This window comes from Leptosomus discolor, chromosome Z, assembly GCF_034619465.1.
Source record: "Leptosomus discolor isolate bLepDis1 chromosome Z, bLepDis1.hap2, whole genome shotgun sequence".
NCBI classification, from domain to species: Eukaryota; Metazoa; Chordata; class Aves; order Leptosomiformes; family Leptosomidae; genus Leptosomus; species Leptosomus discolor.
The window spans coordinates 16,184,132-16,204,698 of NC_141419.1; the positions used below are offsets into that span (position 1 = coordinate 16,184,132).

General features: G+C 41.3%; 1 protein-coding gene across 5 annotated transcripts in view; it reads right to left on the reverse strand.

The window, feature by feature from the left end:
- The window catches only part of ZFYVE16 (zinc finger FYVE-type containing 16), a 29,672-nt gene extending 15,362 nt beyond the window's left edge, over positions 1–14,310 (reverse strand). For 3 of the 5 annotated variants that reach the window (XM_086480505.1, XM_086480503.1, XM_086480506.1), the window contains exons 1-7: positions 14,282–14,310; positions 12,189–12,221; positions 11,357–11,525; positions 10,246–10,354; positions 7,880–10,059; positions 1,845–1,941; positions 177–353 (exon numbers count right to left, since the gene is read on the reverse strand). In XM_086480505.1, coding sequence (XP_086336631.1) covers positions 177–353; positions 1,845–1,941; positions 7,880–10,059; positions 10,246–10,315 — 2,524 coding nt within the window. In that variant the 5' untranslated portion in view covers positions 10,316–10,354; positions 11,357–11,525; positions 12,189–12,221; positions 14,282–14,310. Of the gene's footprint in view, positions 1–176; positions 354–1,844; positions 1,942–7,879; positions 10,060–10,245; positions 10,355–10,574; positions 10,610–11,356; positions 11,526–12,188; positions 12,234–14,281 lie in introns of those variants that run through there. The other 2 variants (XM_086480504.1, XM_009962184.2) reach the window with 2 other exon arrangements.
- Positions 14,311–20,567: the final 6,257 nt, after the last annotated feature.

A 20,567-nucleotide genomic window follows, 5' to 3' on the forward strand; every position in this document is an offset into this window, starting at 1 on the left:
TAAGCCAAGCTCATACACGGCACCAAACCTGGGAACTAAAAGTAACTTTCCAGTTCCCAGTTCCATTTCCCACAAAAAAAAATCCCTATACCAAGTTCGTATCCAAGATCTGACAAACAACTCTTTCCACAGAGATCCTGAAAACGTTAAGCTATATTATACTGTATTTAGCATACCTTCAATACCAGGTTGTTTAAGTACTGAGATAGGTGACAACACAGAAGGTGAAGGAGAGCTAGCACTACCAGACATCTGGGCTTCCTCCAAAGGTGGGACTGCAGAAGAACACTCAGAGGAGGTACTGGAATTGGGGACAGGACCAGTTGGACTCATCATCCTTTCAAATGCCTGTGCTAAAAAAGTGTGGTTAGTTTTTAAGATCTCACAATTGATTAAATTTCATTTGCAATGCAGTGTTATGGGTGGGGTTTTTTTTGCAAGTGCAGCGCACCATTTGTAAGCTAGTTGTGAAAAATGAACACTCAAACTAGTGTACAGAAGAAAATCTAGATTTCTTGGTTTTCTACCTGCACTCGCATAATTTGTTCCTAACACAGAAACAGATTTCCTTGTACCTCTTGCTACTGTTGCAGTGACTACATTGAACCATATGATTCCTATACCTTGGTGCAAATATACACACCACATTTATCAAGTCAAATTCCACACAGATGGCATATTAAGAATCTGGTATGTTCTCAACTTGTTATTTAAATATTAATCATCAGGACCTCATTTTGTTTTCCTGATCTTTCCATAAGCATCCATGCTTTAGTTAAGAAAAGGTTATCTTATGATTCAATTACTGTAGTACATTAAGTGACTTGTAAAAATATCAGGACAGAAAGCTACATAAAATGGGCAAATAACATGGGAGAACAAGCAGGCATATGGCCTTTAAAGAAATAGAAGACTACTGTGGAGAGAGGATCACTTTTGCTAAACTCCTGCCACAGATGACCCAAGAGCGTAAATTTACTTTTAGTCCTACGGAGTTCAAACCCACTTTTTTTCAAAATAAAAAATAACCAGTTTGCTATTCAAAGTTCAAAATAAGAACTTAAATCCAACTAAGAGGTACAATTATTCTCTTCCTCCCTCCAGCTCAGTGTCATGGTTTGAATCCAGCCATCAGCCAAACATGACACAGCCACTTGCTCACCCTCTGCCTGCCCTGGGGAATGGGGGAACGAGAATTGGAAGGATAGAGGTAAGAAGACTCATTGGTTGAGTTAAAACCAATTTAATAATTGAAATAAATAAAATTAAAATAATAATTATAATAATAGCAATAACAGAATATACAAACGAGTGATACACAATGCAAATGCTCACCACCAACCAACCGAGGCCCAGCTCGCTCCTGGTTGGCAATTCCAGAGGGGAAAATCCCAAAATCTCAAGCCTGGAAGACAGAGAGCTTCCTGGCTCACGCTCATCTATATACTGAGCATGACATGTATGGTATGGGATGTTCCATTGGCCAGTTTGGGTCCATTTGCTCTGGCCATGCTCCCTCTCAGCTTCTAGGGCACCTGCCCACTAGCAAGACATGGGAAGTTGAAACCTCCTTTATTTCCTAGCAACAACTAAAAACGTTGGTATATTATCAGCATTCTTTTTGTACCAAATCCCATACAGAATCCAAACACAGCACTATTCTAGCTACAAAGAAGGAAAATTAGTTCTATCCCAGCTGAAACCAGGACACTCGGAAACAGCAAAACATACACGAATTAAACTAAAGACGCTTTCAAAAAGAATAAAGGTTAAAGAGATGCTAGCTCTTTAACGATTTTCCTTTTCTTTAATGATTACTGCAGTTACTCAAAAAACCTTCTTACCTTTATTAATATCATCATAACAGCGAGTACAGACTCTTGCTTCCTTGTCCATGTACTGTAGTTTGCATTTTCGTTTGCAACAGCCACCACAAAAAACCTGAATCAGAAAAGGACTGAATTAAATACTATAGACAAAATCCCAGTATTTCCTGAATTAAGTTCTTATTATTATTTACTCCTTTTACTAAAGCAGATTGCACTATATAAAGCACACATATGCATTTTCAAATGTGTAAGTAAGGAGAAAAAGAGCTTTAGCATATGTATCTTACAATAGATTTCTGTTCAGGGAGGAGGGAAAGTACTAGACTAAAGACACTGTTATTAAAAAGGCTTTTACCCTGTCCAGCTCTGGGCCCCGCACCATAAGGACATGGACCTGCTCAAGCAGGTCCAGAGGAGTCCATGAATATGCTCAGGGGGCTGGAGCACCTCCCATGTGAAGACAGGCCAAGAGTGTTGGGGGTTGTTCAGCCTGGAGAAGAGAAGGATCTGGGAGACCTTATAGCAGCATTCCAGTGACTAAAGGGGGCCTGCAGGAAAGGTGGGAAGGGATCTTTATCAGGGAGTGAGCTGGCAGGACGAAGGGCAACAGTTTTAAACTGAAAGAGGGGAGATTTCGATTGGATATAAGGAATAATTTTTTTTTTTTTTTTTTACCATGAGGGTGGTGAGACACTGGCACAGGTTGCCCAAAGAAACTGTGGCTGCCCCCTCCCTGGCAGTGTTCAAGGCCAGGCTGGATGGGGCTTCGAGCAACCTGGTCTAGTGAGAGATGTCCCTGCCATGGCAAGGGGGTTGGAACTAGGTGATTTTTAAAGGTCCCTGCCAACCAAAACCATTCTGTGATGCTATGATTAAGAATCTCAAAGTCTCCACAGTTTGGGCCAAACTACAAAGTCTGCCAAGTTCGCTTCTGATCAGGGGTTCTTCCAATCCTGTTCCCCAGAACTGCACCACAACCTATCCATACCATAACCTTTCGAAATTTGTCAAGTACTTCGGGACCAAAGCAATCCTCAGATGTCTACAAACCAACCTTCCACACACAGCCAGGAATGCCCACATTACACAGCTAAGCACTCAGCTCTTGCCACTAAGTCTCACATTCAGGGGCGAAATGGAGCAGCACCTAACATTTCTCACTGTGAGTAGATCTAATCACCTAAGGCCAGGTGCCCACAAACACAGCTAAAATTGGATTATTTTAATATTTTTTAACATTGTAGCTGGAAGCAGCTGGTATACAATTGAGCAGCAATTAGAAAACTCTTCAAAGAAACACATTTGCATGATTCTAAACCCTCTGCGGCCTGATATTCAAGCCTGTATCTTAACCTCGCACAAAAGAAACCTTCAGATAAGAAAACCAAAAGCCACAATCCACAAACAACAAAGAGCAGCAACAAGGAGGACACAAATTATATCATATCAAAGTTCTTATCTGGAGTGATGAAAAGAATTCCAGGTGGCACCATCTATTCTCAAATTCATTCCTACTTCTGTTAATCCCATAATTATTTTACACTAAACAACAGCAATAGGAACAAGGACTGAATCCCAGATTTGGGTCAGATTTGCTTTACTGCTTTAGTATTACCCCAAAGATAACTGTTGCAATTTCCCATTAGGATTCAGGTAACGATGAGAACTGTCTAGTCTCATACCAGCAAAGAGCCATTCCTTATCCACTGAGCTCGCAGCACTGTGCAGTGCACCAAGTCTCTCCACAACCAGCCTTAAGAGTTTGTTATGAAATTCCAAGCTGCCTTTTCTACCTCATTGACAACTACTGAAGCCAGAGCTCACTGCTTCCCAAGTTATTTATTAATGCTGGCTCAGGAACTATGTTGGCTAAGTAGGCTCCCCAACTCTGTCAGAAAGAATAAGCATAGATGTCCTAATGTTACTAGCTCCCTTCAGCAAAGCATTTTAAAAGCTTGCTGAAGACTGCTTTGAAAGAATAGAATATACTCTTCTACTCAACAGGTAACATACCCTGTCTATTTTTAGAGCAAAGATGGGGAAAAAGTGCACCTCTTTATCCTGGACTACATCTGCACAACCCCATTCAAATAATTATATCTCTAGTAAAGCTGTTTTCTGCAAGAGCTTGCATAAATATCTGGTGCTTTTCTCACTTTTCCCTTATGTTCCTTCAAGGGCGATTTGCAAGTTTTCTTAGAGTCCCACTATTTTTAGCTATATGCAAACTCTAGAATGAGTATTAGCCCTTACAAAAGGTATCTTTCAAAACCTCTGTCTGACAGAAATCTTCTACCACTGACAAGAGTTAACTAAATGGAAAGAACACTAAAACTCTTCTGCTACTCTTAATTTTCTCCAGGAAAACAAGTGGATCAAGGGGAAAAAACCCACCCAAACAGTACTGACAGAGAAAAAAAATTAAGTTATTAGACATGAACTCTTTTAGCTAGGAAAAGTCACTGTAAAAACAGTAATACTCCTTTGGTGGAATGTGAGCTTAAAAAAGAAACTATTCCAATTGCTTCAGCATTAGTGTCAAAGGTAATTCACCTCAACTGAAAATGCACATGCTCATTAACAATGTTAAGAATGTAACTGGTGAAGATTAATTGCTTATCAGCTACAATCTATCTCAGGGCTTCAAACGCTAAGCAGTATAATCCTTTGCAATTGGTATTCTCCTCTTACGCTTGGTGCCACTGAGACCCACAACAGAGGGGTCAGCTTAATCCTAATGCACAGGAGACAACAGGTGGAGACAAACTAAGGGACAGGTAATGTAACAGGTGAAAGGAGATGACCAGGCTCCTGAGCAGAAAAATTTATTCTGGTTGAGCCAGGAAGAGGAAGGGTACCACAACAAGAGACAAACACCAAAACAAAGAAAACTGCAGTTATTTGGCCCCACAAGTGTTCCAGATGGGTGAGAAAGCAGGTACCACTAACCTCGCACTATCCTCCAGCACAGAAGCCAGAAGCCACAAGTGTTGCCATTTTCATTGATAACAAAGCTGCAGGGCCCCATGAAAACTACACAATTGTCTTCCAGATGTGACAGATGCACTCAACCCCCATTAACCAAATCAAGAGCAGTTTGGTTGGCTCCAAAGTGGCCTGACCCATAGCTGGGCCAAAAACTCCTCTAGGATATCCACAAAAGAGTAGATCAAACAGACAGCTGGGGGTTCAAGCAGTCTCATAATTTGCCTGCGAGCCAACCACTTTATCCCATAAATATGGTATGACAGCCTAGAGTGAGCCTTCTTTGAGCCTTCCCTGCTAGGCAGTGTGGTGGTGATCTCCAGCAACAAGACCTCTTAGCAACGATAGATCACTGGATGAGGCCAATCCGAGTTCTCCCTGGATGGCAACTGGACTGCACGCCAGGCAACTCTTCCCTTGAGCAGGGATGCCTCTCAACATTAAGAGATACTAGTCATTTAGCTTAAGTAAGTTTTCAATAGAATGAATCACTTAAGAGTTGTAATGTTGCGTGACTTAGTATCCCGTTTGTTTAGATTTATTTACTTAGCACAAGTAGCTAGATTTGATGAAGCCTTAGACTAGAAGCTGTACATTTCTACTGAGGTTTACTGAACACATACCTACTTAGTCAAAATGGGGGCCTCCAGAACCTGCATAAATCAGAAAGAGGCTTCAAGGCTACAACCATCAACAGCAGGTGCAACCAGACAAGGTAACAGCCTGTCTGGAGACAGTGAAGTAATTCAACAAGGAGTCAGAAGAAGTCAGAGCAGAATCATTTTTCCGACCCAGTGAGGAACAAGACTCCAAACTCAAATATTACTATTGGACTGAACTGTCGCATGAGCAGCAGGTGAATAGTCTGCAAAGGTGTAATTGCCAAGGGATTTCTTTGTCTAGTTGGCTCCTCCCTCCTTTTCCAGGTCCCTTTGGGGGACCCCTCTCCAGAGACTCCCTGCTGAGCTGCACCACTCAAACTATTTGTTTTTATAAAATTCGATGCCTGAGAGTCTGCTTCAGGAAACCTAGGATTCGAACTTTGGAGTGAACTACCACTGGGTGCCTGGACTGAAGAGTTCAAACTTCTGAGCAAACTATCACTAGATGCCCAGATGGAAAGTAAGTGAACTGGGACTAACCATGCTGAAACTTTGAAAACTTAGCTAAATGATGTAAAGGATTGAGTGAACACACAATCCCTTAGCCCTAAACACATATAATCCTTTAGCCCTAAACCATTGACCAAGTCTGGGACTAGAAGTGGATTCAGCTGCACCTAGACTCCTCTCTGAGAAGGAGTTTAGAAAACAAGGGGGTGCACTGTGACCCTCGTGACTCAACGGGAGGGTCTCCCTTACCTTTTCATATCTTGCAAATCATTCCAAATAGATTCTAACTTGATTTTTCCCTGTGTATATCCTCCATACAGTAAGTAGTAAGAGTGCACCTCGCCATCGAACTCTAAGTTGCACTTCTACAAATTCTTTAAGTGATCTAAAACACTCATCCACAACACCAGAATAGTCCACAAAGGACAACTGTTAATTCCTACTGGTTTCTCATTAAGTGGTTGAAAACATAACACACAACATGTCCACAAGAAATGTTTGGGGTTTTTTTTTAAGACAAAAAGCTGCTATTAAAAAGACAAAAAGTCTTACAAGGCAAAAAGTTAAGCTGGTGCACATTCAAAAAGGCTATGACATAGTTAAAACTGCATAGCACTCCAGTATCCATACAGTTTAGATAGTCTATATTGCCTTCACTCATTCTCCCAAACATGCCTTGTGATGCTCCTCTAATTACACTGTTCTTTTGCTAAAAATCCCTCTGTTAACACACAAGACTACAATCATCAGCTGATAGTGTTGCTAAACAGGACTGGGCAGTGACGTGTGCTTTTATCAACATCTCTAGACAAGACCCAAGAAATTTCACAGCTAATGTAAACAGGAACTTGAAGTCGGTCTTCTGACTAAAAGAAAACCCACTCTAGAGAACTGTGTTTTAAACTGTTGCAAAACTGTAACAGGATATTCTGCCAAGTGATTAAGTTCAATGACTTCTAGGTTGTCAAAATGAACTCTTAATTTTCTTGGCACCCAAATTCAGACTTACATTTTAGCTCACACTGTAGCTGAAGTAAACAGGTACTATGCTTTGAATACGCAGTGCTAGAAGAGGCATCCTGGGAAAAATCACCAAGCTTCTCCAGATGCCTCTCAACACTGGGGATGCAAAAAGTTAGTAAGTACTGATGTTAGTCTTTGCTATATCTCCTCATCTGTAAAGCTTACAGAAGGACACTGAAAAGCAAGTTCATTAGTATTGTTAGTATTTCCATTTTCACACTAGTATGTAAACCACAGTAGCTCATAACGGAATTCTGGATTACGAATAAGCTTTGACATTATTTACTCACTGCAGAAGACCACAGGGTGGAAAAAGTTCTACAAATTACTTGCTTAGTTGGTGACTACCATTCACCCCACAAAAGTAGCACTCTTTTCCCTTGAGATTATCCTCCCCTGGAAAATTATACATCTAAACACACTGCAGGATAGATTCAGGCTATAAATCCTTTGCATTGGTACTGCTGGCTCCTCAAAGAATGCAATCCTTCCAGATTCATGGACACTGTTTTACAGCTAGTATAACCACTTATCTACTTATCTGAATCCTGATCATCATCATTACCTCTTTTTTTTTAAGCTTAAGTACTTACACTTAACTGAGCAAAAAGCTGATTCACTATGACTACTATGAAGTAGTCCACTGCCTTGTCTTCCTTGTTCTATGCAAAACACATTAGCCTAGCCACTAATGGAAGATAAATTAAGAACAGTCTCTGTACTTCCCTTTAACCATTTTCACAAAAAAGTCATACATTTCTTAATTAATACCCATCTCTTCCAACAGTGTTTAAGTTTCTGTGAAGGAAAAATAAAAAGTAATTAAAAAAAAAAATTCTGTCAGTGTTCTTTCCCTTCTGTATTTTGGTTATCCCTGAAATTAGGATTCACTTGCTTTCAGTTACACAGGACCCCTCTCCAATAACTTACCTTTCCACATGCACGACAGTGATGTCGTCTTTTTGTAAACGTGAACTTGACTTGGCAGTTCATGCAGTTGGGTGCCTCTGAATCAGGAACCCACAATGGTTGTTTCCGTGACAGAGCTGCAGGTATTTTAAGTGAGTCTATCTTTTCAGATGTTTGATTTCGTCCAGTTTCAGAGCTGCTTTCCTCAGAGCGCACAGGGTCAGAATTTTTACCAACATTTACGCTGGTGCCCGAGAGGGGAACTTCTGGGATAATAGACTGGGCTTCCTCGTTTTCTCTCTCAAGTACATCTGTTCTATTCAGTTGTCTCTGATCAACAGCTCCTTGGGAAAGGCCAAGCAACCACTTTGGTCTTGCACCCTCAATACAAACATTAGAAACTAGCGCTTCACTACCACTCTCAGTCACATCCTGAATATGAGACATAGTCTCTTCTGTTGCAGATTCTGATTCACTGGCACTAAGAAATACTTTAAGATCACTATTAATGCTCATTATCTCCTCCACTTTTGCTTGCATACGTTCTTCAGTGACCTCTGTGAAATCCAGGTTGTTCACATTTGTTAAATTCCCTTCATCTGCATCAGCTTCCACTAAGTTACTATCGTCTGAAGACTTCAACACGTTGGACTGAAGACTTAGTCCATACAAGAAATCATCAAGCTCAGCATCACTTATCAGAGTATCACCTTTAATAACATTCTCCTCAACAGTGAAGTCAGCCATAACTGGGCTCATACCTTCATCGTAATAAGATTCTATACCCATACTATATGGCTCATCTTCATATTCTAGTAAGGCAGAAGCAAAAGCTTCGATTTGCTGAGAATCACTGTCATCAGTTACATTCTCAGTATCGTACTTCTCTCCATCTGTACTTTTTTCCATAGTACTGTCATTGATTTTAGTTACATATCCTTCCTGTTCATGCAAGTCAGTGTTTTCGCAGGATGCCCTACCAGAGAGATCAGTGTTAGACTTCCCAGAATGAACAGCTAAAATATCACTAATAACCTCTGCCATTTCATTTTGAGGTAGAAGATTAGCTTTTTCTTCTGTTTCAGCTAATGAATCACATATAGATACAGGAAGTGGAAGACATGGCAGCGAGGTCTGGACATCCTCAACTGAAATACACGAAGTTGAAAGAGTGTTTAGTATTTCACTGCTGTTAAGTTCTTCATTATTTACATTCTCTTCTGCGATTTCCCTTTCCACTTCTACTTTAGCTCCGGTTTGACATGAGTAGTCTGGTAAAACACAATTTCCAGGTGATGTTGCATGGCTTTTGCGCAACTGAGGCCTCTCTGGCAGATCTGAAGGCATGGATTCAATGTTAAGCTTGTCTTTTGAGTCTCCCTTTTCTATCGCATTTCTTCCACACACCTCTTTGCTTACTGCAGAGCATGCACTTTCATCTTGTGGTTCACAAGGCAGTTCTTCAAATGCTTTCTCGTCTTTGCGACTATACGCATTTGAATTCTCTGATGTTTCAGGGACACATGCAGTATTAAGGCAAGCAGTTTGTTCAAGCTGATCAAATACTTCATTGCACTTCACAGATTCTGTCCTGTGTTGATCATCACATGGATCCAAGATCTTTGCTGTAGCCCAACTGTCTGATTTTAAAGCTAAATGATTAATCTCCTCTCTTTTAAGAGGTCCTGAATCTTGTAGCGTTAAGTCCCCACAACTCTGCTCTGTACTTGAAACACCACTGCAACCAGCAGGCGACGCAAAAGTAGGAACAGGTATGCAAGGTATGCCAAAGCCAACCAAACCTTCACTGTACTGGAAGTCAACTGACTGCAACTTTTGAGCATCTTCAAGAGCAGCCACTGAGTGGATTGAGTTACCTGTGTCATTAACAAGATCACACACAGGTATACTACACCTTCCCAGGTTTGAAGCCTGAATTTCATTTAAGGAACCACTGTCCACAGTGGACAAAAGATCAGGTCCAGCAATGTTCTTCTCATTTTGTGGTGAGTAACACAGAAGTGCTTCACTTGTTCCAACGTGGCTAGCTAGAGAGACTTCTTCTGATGAAGTACAATTGTTCGCAAACTCTTGCTGTTTTGGCGTTGGGTATACTTGTTGTAAGCAATCCAGGACTGAAGAAAGCGAATGGTGTTTTGAGTCATATGCATTTTGAGGTGTTCTGTAGCAGTCATATTCATCTATTTTAAGCAAAAAATCAAAAGCAAAGTTTATCAAACTCCTCTCTTTCCACCGTGCACTCCCTCTAAATCCCACCTATTCATCAATACAAGCTTTTCTTTAGCATATGTTACTTTCAAACTCCATGGCAAGCATCATTTGACCAATATTATTATGCTGGAGAACAAGGCAGCACAGGAACTCACCTGTATTCTGTTCAAATTCATCAAGTAGTTTGTCCAAGTCACAGACTGCAGCTTTAAAGTAACTATCCATTCTAGTTACAGTTCTAGTGAAGCTTTAGCCTTCTTAAATCTAGAAAGAGAAATACAGCATTTCATTCACAGCATTTTGCTGTTCACAAAGTTAAAGTGTTACTATTAGAAGACAACTTCTATGAAGCATTTTTCCTTTCCTCTCTCCCCATGTAAACAAAATGCAAGCACAAACAGGGCTGCAGACTGTCAGCCTCTGTATTCTGAATGCACTCTACAGGATACTTGCTACACTCAGCACAACATGCTCAAAAACTCACCTTAAATCAGGAGATGGAGGCTGCCTTATTAAAACCAAATGCATCTGAAAGCACATATTATGGCATTATAATGTCAGGAAGTTTAAAACCAGAAGAGATACAAAAATCTTCTAGTTTGATCCCCTATACATTTTACACCATGTAGCTCACAGGCAAAAAACCAAAATAGGCCGTCATTACCCCTGCAACACACGTGAACTGTTTAAATAAATGATAATCCCAGAAATTTCATGCTTTAAACTGCAGTAGGAAGCAAAAAAAAAAAGTATCCTTCTGTTGACAGAAGTGCCAGGAAGAAAAAAACATCCTTTATGAGTTAAAACCTGACAACCAGTTCAACACTGAGCATGTGAACATGACACTTAAAAGAAACAGATTCTCTTAGTTCCCAAGCTATCCAACTAATCAACCTCAATTTAACTTTCAGCTATGACCAAATGTTTTAGATAAGACTAAACACAGGCTAAAACCTGAAATATATCAGGACTATAAAGCAGATAATCAGCTGAAGCACTGAAGTTTGACACAGTTGTCTTAACACAGAGCTGCAGTGCATTTAAGCAGGTTGAGGTCAGTACTCCTCCCCCATGATGACTAATGAGCTACCTTTAAATCCTCCTTTTAAACCTTCCTCCAAGGCCAGGAATAAAAAAAATGCAGCATGTTAAGTCAGCTCACCATCTCTATTCTACTCAAAACACAAAAACCTTTAACCCATTAACTTTTTCTGAGACCCAAACAATTTTTTTTTTTTTTTTTTAAATCTCTTTTTAGAGACTTACCAACTCCTCAGAAAGCGATTTATTAATCACATTCCCTATTGCAGAACACCCTATTTCATTTCTTTAATGAAGATTTCCAGCCCTTCAATGTCATGCCTTTTTGGTCATTCTGAAGTGCTTTCTAATTCCACATCTTCTTCATGTCTGAACACCCACACTGTGAAATTACCTGTAACATATAATCAAGACGTTATTTACACTTCCCTTTAGCAAACTGAAGGGACTCAGAGCCCTTTAGTCCACTGTCTGGAGACTAGACCTGTGGAGGTCTGTCCAGTTTTCCTTTTACTCTTATCCGTGCATTTAGTCTCTGCATTGGCTGACTTCACACCCTACCCCATTCACCGTACTCTGACCATCTAATACTGCCTCTTCTCAAAGCTTGGAGCCCAAAGAACTAGTTAAATCCTCTCATACCATTTACGTCACACTGCAGCTGCAGATCTAGATTCTACGCTTTACTTAATCCACTCAGGTGTAAGGTTTCCCCTCACTGAATGGTTCAGATCAGCTGCATTCACATTAGTATGCATGCAACGAGAATATTTTAAGCTAATATATAGTTCAAATAGACTTGCAAAGCACAAGAGGCACAACAAATACACATCATAACTTAATACAGTATTTTGTGCCCATATATAAGCAAAAAATAAACAATCTGAATATATCACTGTACTGACATTCATGGCCATGAATGAGTCACTCCAGTGGTCTTCAGAATGCTGCACCCTAAGCCAAGTCTCACACATCTATCTAATGAGCATTAAATAGCAACAAGTACATATTTAATGCCATTTTTCTTACATTTATTTGCCTGCAACAATCAACTTACTTCTCAACCTCCCGGCAAGCAGGTGATTACATCCTGAAATGGAAGTGATTTCCATTAAGAGCCTTACAAGGTTAATGGCTTTGGTGATCCATTAAAAGACATTAAAGTACAGATCCCATCCTTAAAGCTGTATTTATGTACAGCAACAAAACTGACAGTCAAAAATCAGTCTAACAGATTACATAAACTAGAAATACTGAAGCATTATGAGAAAACTGGGGATCAAGGAATACATAATGCTGATTTTTATTCTCTGTAGGGATATACTATACAACCTTACCACTCAGGTACAACTTAAGTTACAACTAATGTGCAGACTAACAGCTGCAACCAAAAAGGGTCGTGGTCACAGGCCCCTCACCACTCTACAGCCACACATTCCCCAAGCCTTTGTTTGTACTGGTACCCACTCTCACCTCTTCCCACAAGGAGTCAAAGAGCTAAAAAGATGGAAAGTCATGTACTTCAGAGTGAGAACAAAGTTTGGGTTGTTTTTTTTTTTTTTTTCTTCTTTCTACACCAAAAAAGGTCTCCAAATTCAAACAAACTTCAACCTAGCACAAAGTCCCAGCAAGATCTGTAAATCTGGCTGTTTCATTCTTCATTATCTACACAAAACACTATTTGCAGAGTAACAGCCTTGTAAATTAAGCTCCCAATTTACCACAATCAGAATTTTAAGTATTCTTTTTAAATCAATAATAAACGTTTTTTAAAAAACCCTAATTGTTAATGAAGGTGGAACATCTACCACCAAGAAATTAAAGACACCCTCTGAAATTAATTTTGTTCATTTGTCTCAATGACACCAGAAGCTCTTAAAAACACCTTTTGTATTTCAAAAAATATATTATAGAGAAGCAAGTAACCATTTCAGCTACCTTTATCTTATACTTTAAAAGATCTAGAGATTATCCATTATTTTGCACTTTTAAGTGTCACAAGACAAATTCTGAATTAAGCATACATGTGTTATTAGATTATACTGCCAAACAGGTAGATTAGAAGGATTCATTTGCATGGTATGCTCTTGGCCCACTGACCTCTCTGAAAAAGCAAAGAAACCAATGCAAAGAACTGTAGAACCGAAATTGTATGCAAATATTTACATCTATTTAATATAAGCTATAGCATTTCTACAGAGAGCTCCGAGAACTACCGTGACACTTCAATCTACTAAGCGAATAGCATTGTTACATTTAGTTAAATCTATATAGTTTTGAAACAAAATGGTTCCACTTGAGTTGGTAAAGCATTTTGAACAACTAACATAACTTCGCACAACCAGCGTATTATTCCTGTAATTTCACTACTTTTCCTTGAAGTGTTCCACAGATTTTCAGCTTTTCTAAAACAGGCCTCCAAAGAAAACCAAACAACCCAAACCCACAACAAAATCCAAATGCCCAGAACAGGGTAGACAAGCAGTAACTCCTTCTCTCTCACACCTCTCTGCCCTAAATCCATGTATTTGCATCACCAAAGAATTGTAAAAGTGTTCTGGTTTCTCACATTTCAAATCATCTTCAGCAAAAAGAACAAGTTTTATTTTTTGCTCCTCAGATTTGCCTACAGCCAATCCCCTATTTACATTAAACAAGGAGTGCATTAGAAGCTATGAAAAAGCTCTAGCGACATGTTTTTATTAAATGGCTGTTTGTTTCCCTGAGCCAAAGTAGTCTGTAAGAACCACTTGTTTTAGCAAACTGCATTTGTTCCAAACGTATTATTTTCAGACTGTTACAATTCTGTGTCATTCTTAACCAGCACCACCACTGTATGCATTTTTTTTAAGCAGGAGTTTCAGTAGAAGCAACACCCACCATCCCCCCACCGCCAATCCTACAAAACCATTAAGAAAGCAAATTACCAAGATGGGAGAGGGAAATTACTGTTTTGTATGGGCAAGGAAAGCGCATGCACACATAGAAGCGCTGGGTGTGGAAGAGGAGACTACAACTGCTTACGCACATGGATCTTTCCACATAGGTTTTAGAGGAACTGTTCTGGAAACAGCTTGTCCTTTTACCATTCCCTATATCATGCCAGTTTAACATCTGTTCAGTGACACTGTGCACAGAGCAAGAACTGACCTGGGTCAAACAGAGTTTTCCTCAGTTTTTTTTCATCCAGATGAGATCCTCACACACAAAAAAGTGACCCAGCACACCAGAAGGGGCAATGCATGAGCAGGAAGAAATCACTACCAGAAAGAAAAGCACAGGGAAGCTTAATCTGCATGCCTAGCAGACACCTTCAGGACTTGAGTCAAACCCCTCCTTGCTGCTGTCACCTCTTATGCATTTAAAGGCATGGACCTTCTGTTGACTGAACAGCATTAAGTGCTGCCTTCTGAACATTTTCTAGAGCTCTGAATACACTCACTAGACTCTCTCCAAGCTGGTTCACAGATTCTTTTTTTTTTTTTTTTTTTTTAAATAAACTATCAGGGCCCCACGTTTGTAACTGTAACTGAGGCATTAAGTCCTCAACAGTGCAGTAAGACATACAACTTGAGGCTCTTACCCGCTCCATTTTATAATTTTTTTTCCAAGTAGAAAGCTTGTAAATTTTAAACAATGTTTAAATCGCTATCTGTCAAAGACTATATGCTTTCAGATGAAGATGAGTTGAATATTTACATGCAAGGAGACTTCAAGATAAAATACCACTCCTCAAAAAGGGAAAACAATAATCAAAGCATAAAATTATTATAGTACAGTGATAACAGCTAGTATCTGATACCGTAAAACTCAGTTTAAAGAGCAAGAGCCAAGGAAGATTTATTTCAGAAAGTCAAGTTTAGACAGTGGAAATGCAGTTATGGTTAAATCGGGTAACATAGTTCATAGTTTTAGATATTTAGAGATTACTGTGCAGAACTGAACTAATTAGGTCTGTTATTTCCTTAACACATCTGACTGTCTACTGTACAAGTAAACTATGAAGGCCTGACATCAAGAGAAGTGCTGGGGTGCTTGCTTACTATTTCTTCAGCAAGAAAATACACCAAAGATGGCATATTAATGGATAGACACATGTCACATTCTGAACATTTTATACCATTACAGGCCACCAATTTTCATCACACCATTCATCCTTATGTACATCTCACTTCCTTAAGAGGTAGCTAATCTCACTTGAAGAACAGAACACAGCGATCGCAAGGGTTTCCAAGTACATGGGTAGGCAAAGATCCTTTTTTTTTTTTTCCCCCCCAGTTAACAGTCAACTCTTCATTTTGTTGAGTACTCTTCAGCTTCAAGACAGAACAATACTTTTTGTTGATGTATTACAGAAAAGCACTAAGACTACTGACTACATCTTTAGGTAAACATTTGGTATGTTTCTAAACAAGCTCATCTTTCAAAGCTTTTACTTGTGCCCTGATTTCAAGACCAGCATTCTTTATTGTCTTACACAAGTTTATTTAGTGAAAAACTAACACAGTCAATTGCTATGCCAGGCAGCAGTCACCATGGTGAACCAAGGAAGCCAGTACCTAGAACAGCTGACGTGAACAGCACTGAAGTGCGCTATTCTGTGGCAATCTCAGGAAGGATTCTGAAAAGTTATTTAGGTCACATTGACACCTGGTCAAATGCCCTTCTTTACCTCTTGAGGCCTCCAAGAGGCAAGCTTAAATGGAACAAAAGGTAACAGTGAAAGTTTACTTACATTATTTGCCCAATCAGACAAGACTTTGTCTCTGGCAAACTCCTAACACTGCACTTCAAATTGCATAAAGACATTATCTTAAGAAACAGAGGCAATAACTCTACTACATAAAAACTATTACCTACAGCAACAAAACACTGATCTGGATGACCGTGCAATGAGTGCAAGTGTGTCAGTGCACTTAAAAACAAACCACTTCTTTTATACCCTTTATAAATCCCTTCTAATCTAATAGGCACATATTCCAGAGTTCAAAACCAATGTTCCACTAGAGACTTCTCAACACTCTTATTTAAAGGAGAACACAAGTCTGCTAGGATCAAGAATGGCCAAGTTACAGGACCCATGTCAAAGGGATCAAAATTGGGCCTAATGCTGTTTAACATCATCTTAAGTGATTTGGATGTTGTGATCAAGAGCACTCTGATGAAGTATGCAGATGACACCAGAATGAGTGGGGTAGTTGACACTCCAGAAGGGAGAGCCACCCTCCAGGAAGACCTGGACAGGCTGGAAGAGCAGACTAGCAGGAACCTTATCAAGTTCAACAAGGACAAGTGTAAGGTCTTGCACCTAGGAGTACATAACCCAGCAATGCAGCTCAGACTGGGATCCACCTGGCTGGAGAGCAGCCCTGTGGAAGGGGACCTGGGGGTCTTGGTGAAGAACAAGCCTAACATGAGTGAACAGTGTGCTGCAGCGGCAAAGAAAGCCAACAGGATGCTGGGTTGCATTAACAAGGGCATCACCAGCAGAGACAAAGATGTCATTATCCCGCTCTACTCAGCGCTGGTTAGATCATACCTTGAGTACTGCACTCAGTTTTGGTCCCTGCTATACAAAAAGATGTGGACAAGCCAGAAAGGGTCCAGAGAAGGGCCACAAAGATGATCAGAGGACTGTAAGACCTTCCATGTGAAGAGAGGCTGAGAAAACCGAGTTTGTTCAGCCTTGAAAAGAGAAGGCTTAGGGGAGATCTTATTACCATGTACCAGTACATAAGGGGTGGCTGCCAAGAAGATGGGGACTCCCTTTTTTCAAGGAGTCACAGGAAAAGACAAAAGGTAGTGGATACAAGTTACTCCTGGGAGATTACAACTGGACTCCAGAAGAAACTTTTTCACCATGAGGACAATCAGACATTGGAATAATCTCCCAAGGGAAGTGGTGGATTCCCCTACATTGGGCAGTTTTAAGACTCAGCCTGACAGGGTGCTGGGCCGTATCATTTAAACTATATTTTTACCTTGAAAGGTTGGACTAGATGATCCTTGAGGTCCCTTCCAACCTGGTATTCTACAATTTTTTTTTTTTTTTTCAAATACAGTCTCTTTAAACAGAGATAGTAGTTTTCAGTGGTGATTGTAAAATAAAATTGATATGTTAATTATTACCAGCTAAGCAGTTTAATGCCTGATGACAAGCTGCCTTCTGATGTTTAAGAATCACTGAAAAACTCTCTGTAGTGTTAATATATATAGACATTACCAGATCTCCAGCTAGTCACAAGTAATTACCTCTGCAGAATCAAGGCCTGCTTTTTTACGGAGAATGCTAAAACACCACAAGATCAGGCTCAGAGATAAAGAAACAGTCACACAGGTGTGCACACCAATCTTCACTCCAGAAAGATGACCACAGTAGCCATCTTAATTTTAGGTTATCAGGAAAGTCTTTTTCCTCACTGCAAAGTTAAAATAATGTAACTCCATCATGGTGTTTAATCATTATATTTAGTGTGTGAGCAGAAAGCTATATTGAAGATTTGTCCTGATATCAGGGATGAAGTTAATTTTCTTCCTAGTAGCTGGTACAGTGCTACATTTGGGATTTAGTGTGAGAATAATGTTGGTAACAGGCTGATGTTGCTAAGTAGTGCTTAACCCCAGTTTCCCATGTTTTGCTAGTGTGCAGGTGCACAAGAAGCTGCACAGGGAGCAAGGTCAGGACAGCTGACCAGAACTAACCAAAGGGATATTCCATATCACAGAACATCATGCTTAGTATACAGGAGGGAGGGAGGTATACATGGAGGGAGCTGGCTGGAGTGTAGGGGGGCAGATCACTACTCGGGGACTGGCTGGGCATCGGTCAGCAGGTAGCAAGCCACCGCATTGTGCATCACTTGTCTTTTCTTGGGTTTTATTTCTCTTTCTTTTTTTTGTTATAATCCTTTTTCATTACAGTTATTATTTGTATTTCATTATTATATTTTATTTTAGTTATCAAACCATTTTTATCTCAACCCCTAAGTTTTACTTCTTTTTTTCAGTTCTCCTCATCCCACTGGGAGGTGGGAGGAGTAAGTGAGCAGCTGCTTGGTGCTTAGTTGCTGGCTGGGGTTAAACCACAACACTTTTATCCTCACAACGGGATTTAAGTAGTTTTTTCCAGCTCACCGCCCAGCAACTACCATAACTAGAACAAAGCCTCTAACAGAAACACAACCATTAAGAACTAAGTCCACAGTCCTATAGAAATGAAGTGCTGCATCAAGCACAGTATGCCTCTTCTCCCACCTTAAAGTGTATTTAATTATTTAATTACCAGCTTTCCCCTTTTCAGCCCCCTCCAATACCCCCACACCATACAACTACTCATAGGCTTGAGGCCCCACAGACAAAAAAAAAAATTAAGGGTAAAATTGCACATGGAGTTCATCAGCAATCAACTTAACAGGAAAGTTCACTACAGCTGAGCAAACGCTTTGTGAGAAATTTAAGTGTTGTCAAATAAAAACTAAAATTATTCTTGCTGAGCAAGACAACATAGTATCCAACACAAAAAAAAAAAGCAGCAGCTGCCGCCACTGCAAATTTACTGGCTGAATCAGTGGCTGAAGATAAAAGTCACTGAAGTTTTCAGAAACAGAAGGAAAAGCTTACATGGCACACTGCAAAAAAACCTGAACTGCCTTGCTTAAAGAGCATATTCTGTTAGTTCAACAATTTCTCCAGACCAAAACTCCATCAACAGCATTATATTGTTACAAAAACCAATCAGACAACTCCGTCCCAACATCATCATCAGCTCCTGAAGATTTTCTTTCATTCACCCACAGTAATTTGTTATTGCTCTCACAAACAGAAAACAGTATCATTCACACCATCCAGAAAAATTGTCTGTCAACAATTACTGGTTTTCAGCAATGTTCCAACACATCAGCGGTACCATCAGCAGCCAGGGCCACAGCTGAAGAACCCACTTGCTCAACTGAACAAATGCATCTCTCACACATTGCCCACAGTGCCATCATCATTGGTTGTATCAGCATTAGAAAATGAATCACGGGAATAGGATTATCACGTCAGGTCTCAAAGACCATTCTCCAGTGGAAATGAGAGTCCCCTCAATATGCTCATCATCTCTGATTTGCGTTGTTAGTTACCACATATTCACATTACACAACCTCAGCAATACAGCACTGGATGCTAACAGACTGGCATCCAACTTGATCCTTTTCTGTGCTCATTTCTTCAGCATGTACAGTAGCCAGATCTCTGCCATTACAGTTCGTGCTTAAATACAGACTGAGAATGTTTCCCAGTTCATCCAGAAGCATGTCTTAAGACATTTGATGCCTGTAAGTGAATGGTGTAAGCACTGTACTCTGTACCCTGTATCAAAATAAACAGAAGTAAGCAAAAACATCACTAATATCTCTAAACCTCTAGGGGCAATTAATCCACCCAAGCCATCTAATATGCAATATACACAGTATGAAGTCCTGCAAAAGTACCACGCAATTAGCTGCTACAGCACGCCAGTAGCAAATTGTATGCTAAAAAAACAAAAGGATTTGGTTTCGTTTCACCACCATCTTCCATTTCCACAGACTGCATTCGCTGGTGCTACTCAGACAGTAAAACCTTTACTGTACAAAGTTTCTCTGACTAATGACAGCCTTATCAGTTCCGAAGTAGACAAGCCCTTCTTCAAGCCTCGAACAAACTCCATGCTGAATGCCAACTTAGGACACTTTCCTCAACCGAGATACGCATCTGTGCCGGATCTGGTAAGACAAAGGTAGTCAGCACCTACCGAGAGACCGCAGCGAGGGGAGCACTAACCCGCGGCCATTAGCCTCGGGGGCAAGAGACACAGGGGGAGCTTCAAGCCGCGCCGAACACCTCTTCTTAAGTCCCGCCCGTGCAGAGTGCTCCGCGCCCCCTGGGCCCCCCGCGGCTCCTGCCTCCGCCTCGGCGCGGCCCCGCCGACCCCGCCGCGCAGCCCCGGCCGGGAGCCTCAGGGAGGCACCGGTACACGGCGGCCGCCCGCCCCCCGCCCTGCAGCTCCGCGAGCAGCTCCAGGCTCCCCACCAGAGAGGGCGGCCCGGGAGGCCGAGGCTGCCGGCGGAAGGATGCCGTTCGGCAACCGAACAACCAGAGGGCCGCGCGTCCTCCTCCGCGGCTCGCTCAGCGCCCCGGCCCCACCGCGGCCCCCGCCAGCGCCGGCCCCACAATCCTCACTCCGAGGCGCCGGGCACGGCTGCCCTCCCGGGCCGCCGGGCGACGACACCGCGCTCCTGCTGCGGGGCGGGCAGCGACAGCCCCGCCGCCGCCGCCAGCAGCAGCTCGCCCTCGAGGCCAGGCCTTCCCCGTCTGCTCCTCCGCGAGTACGGCGGCAGCACCCCTTCTTCCTGCGCCCAGCCGCCGCCCGGCGCATGCGCGGCGGCGCCCCGCCCCTCCCCTGCTCCGCACC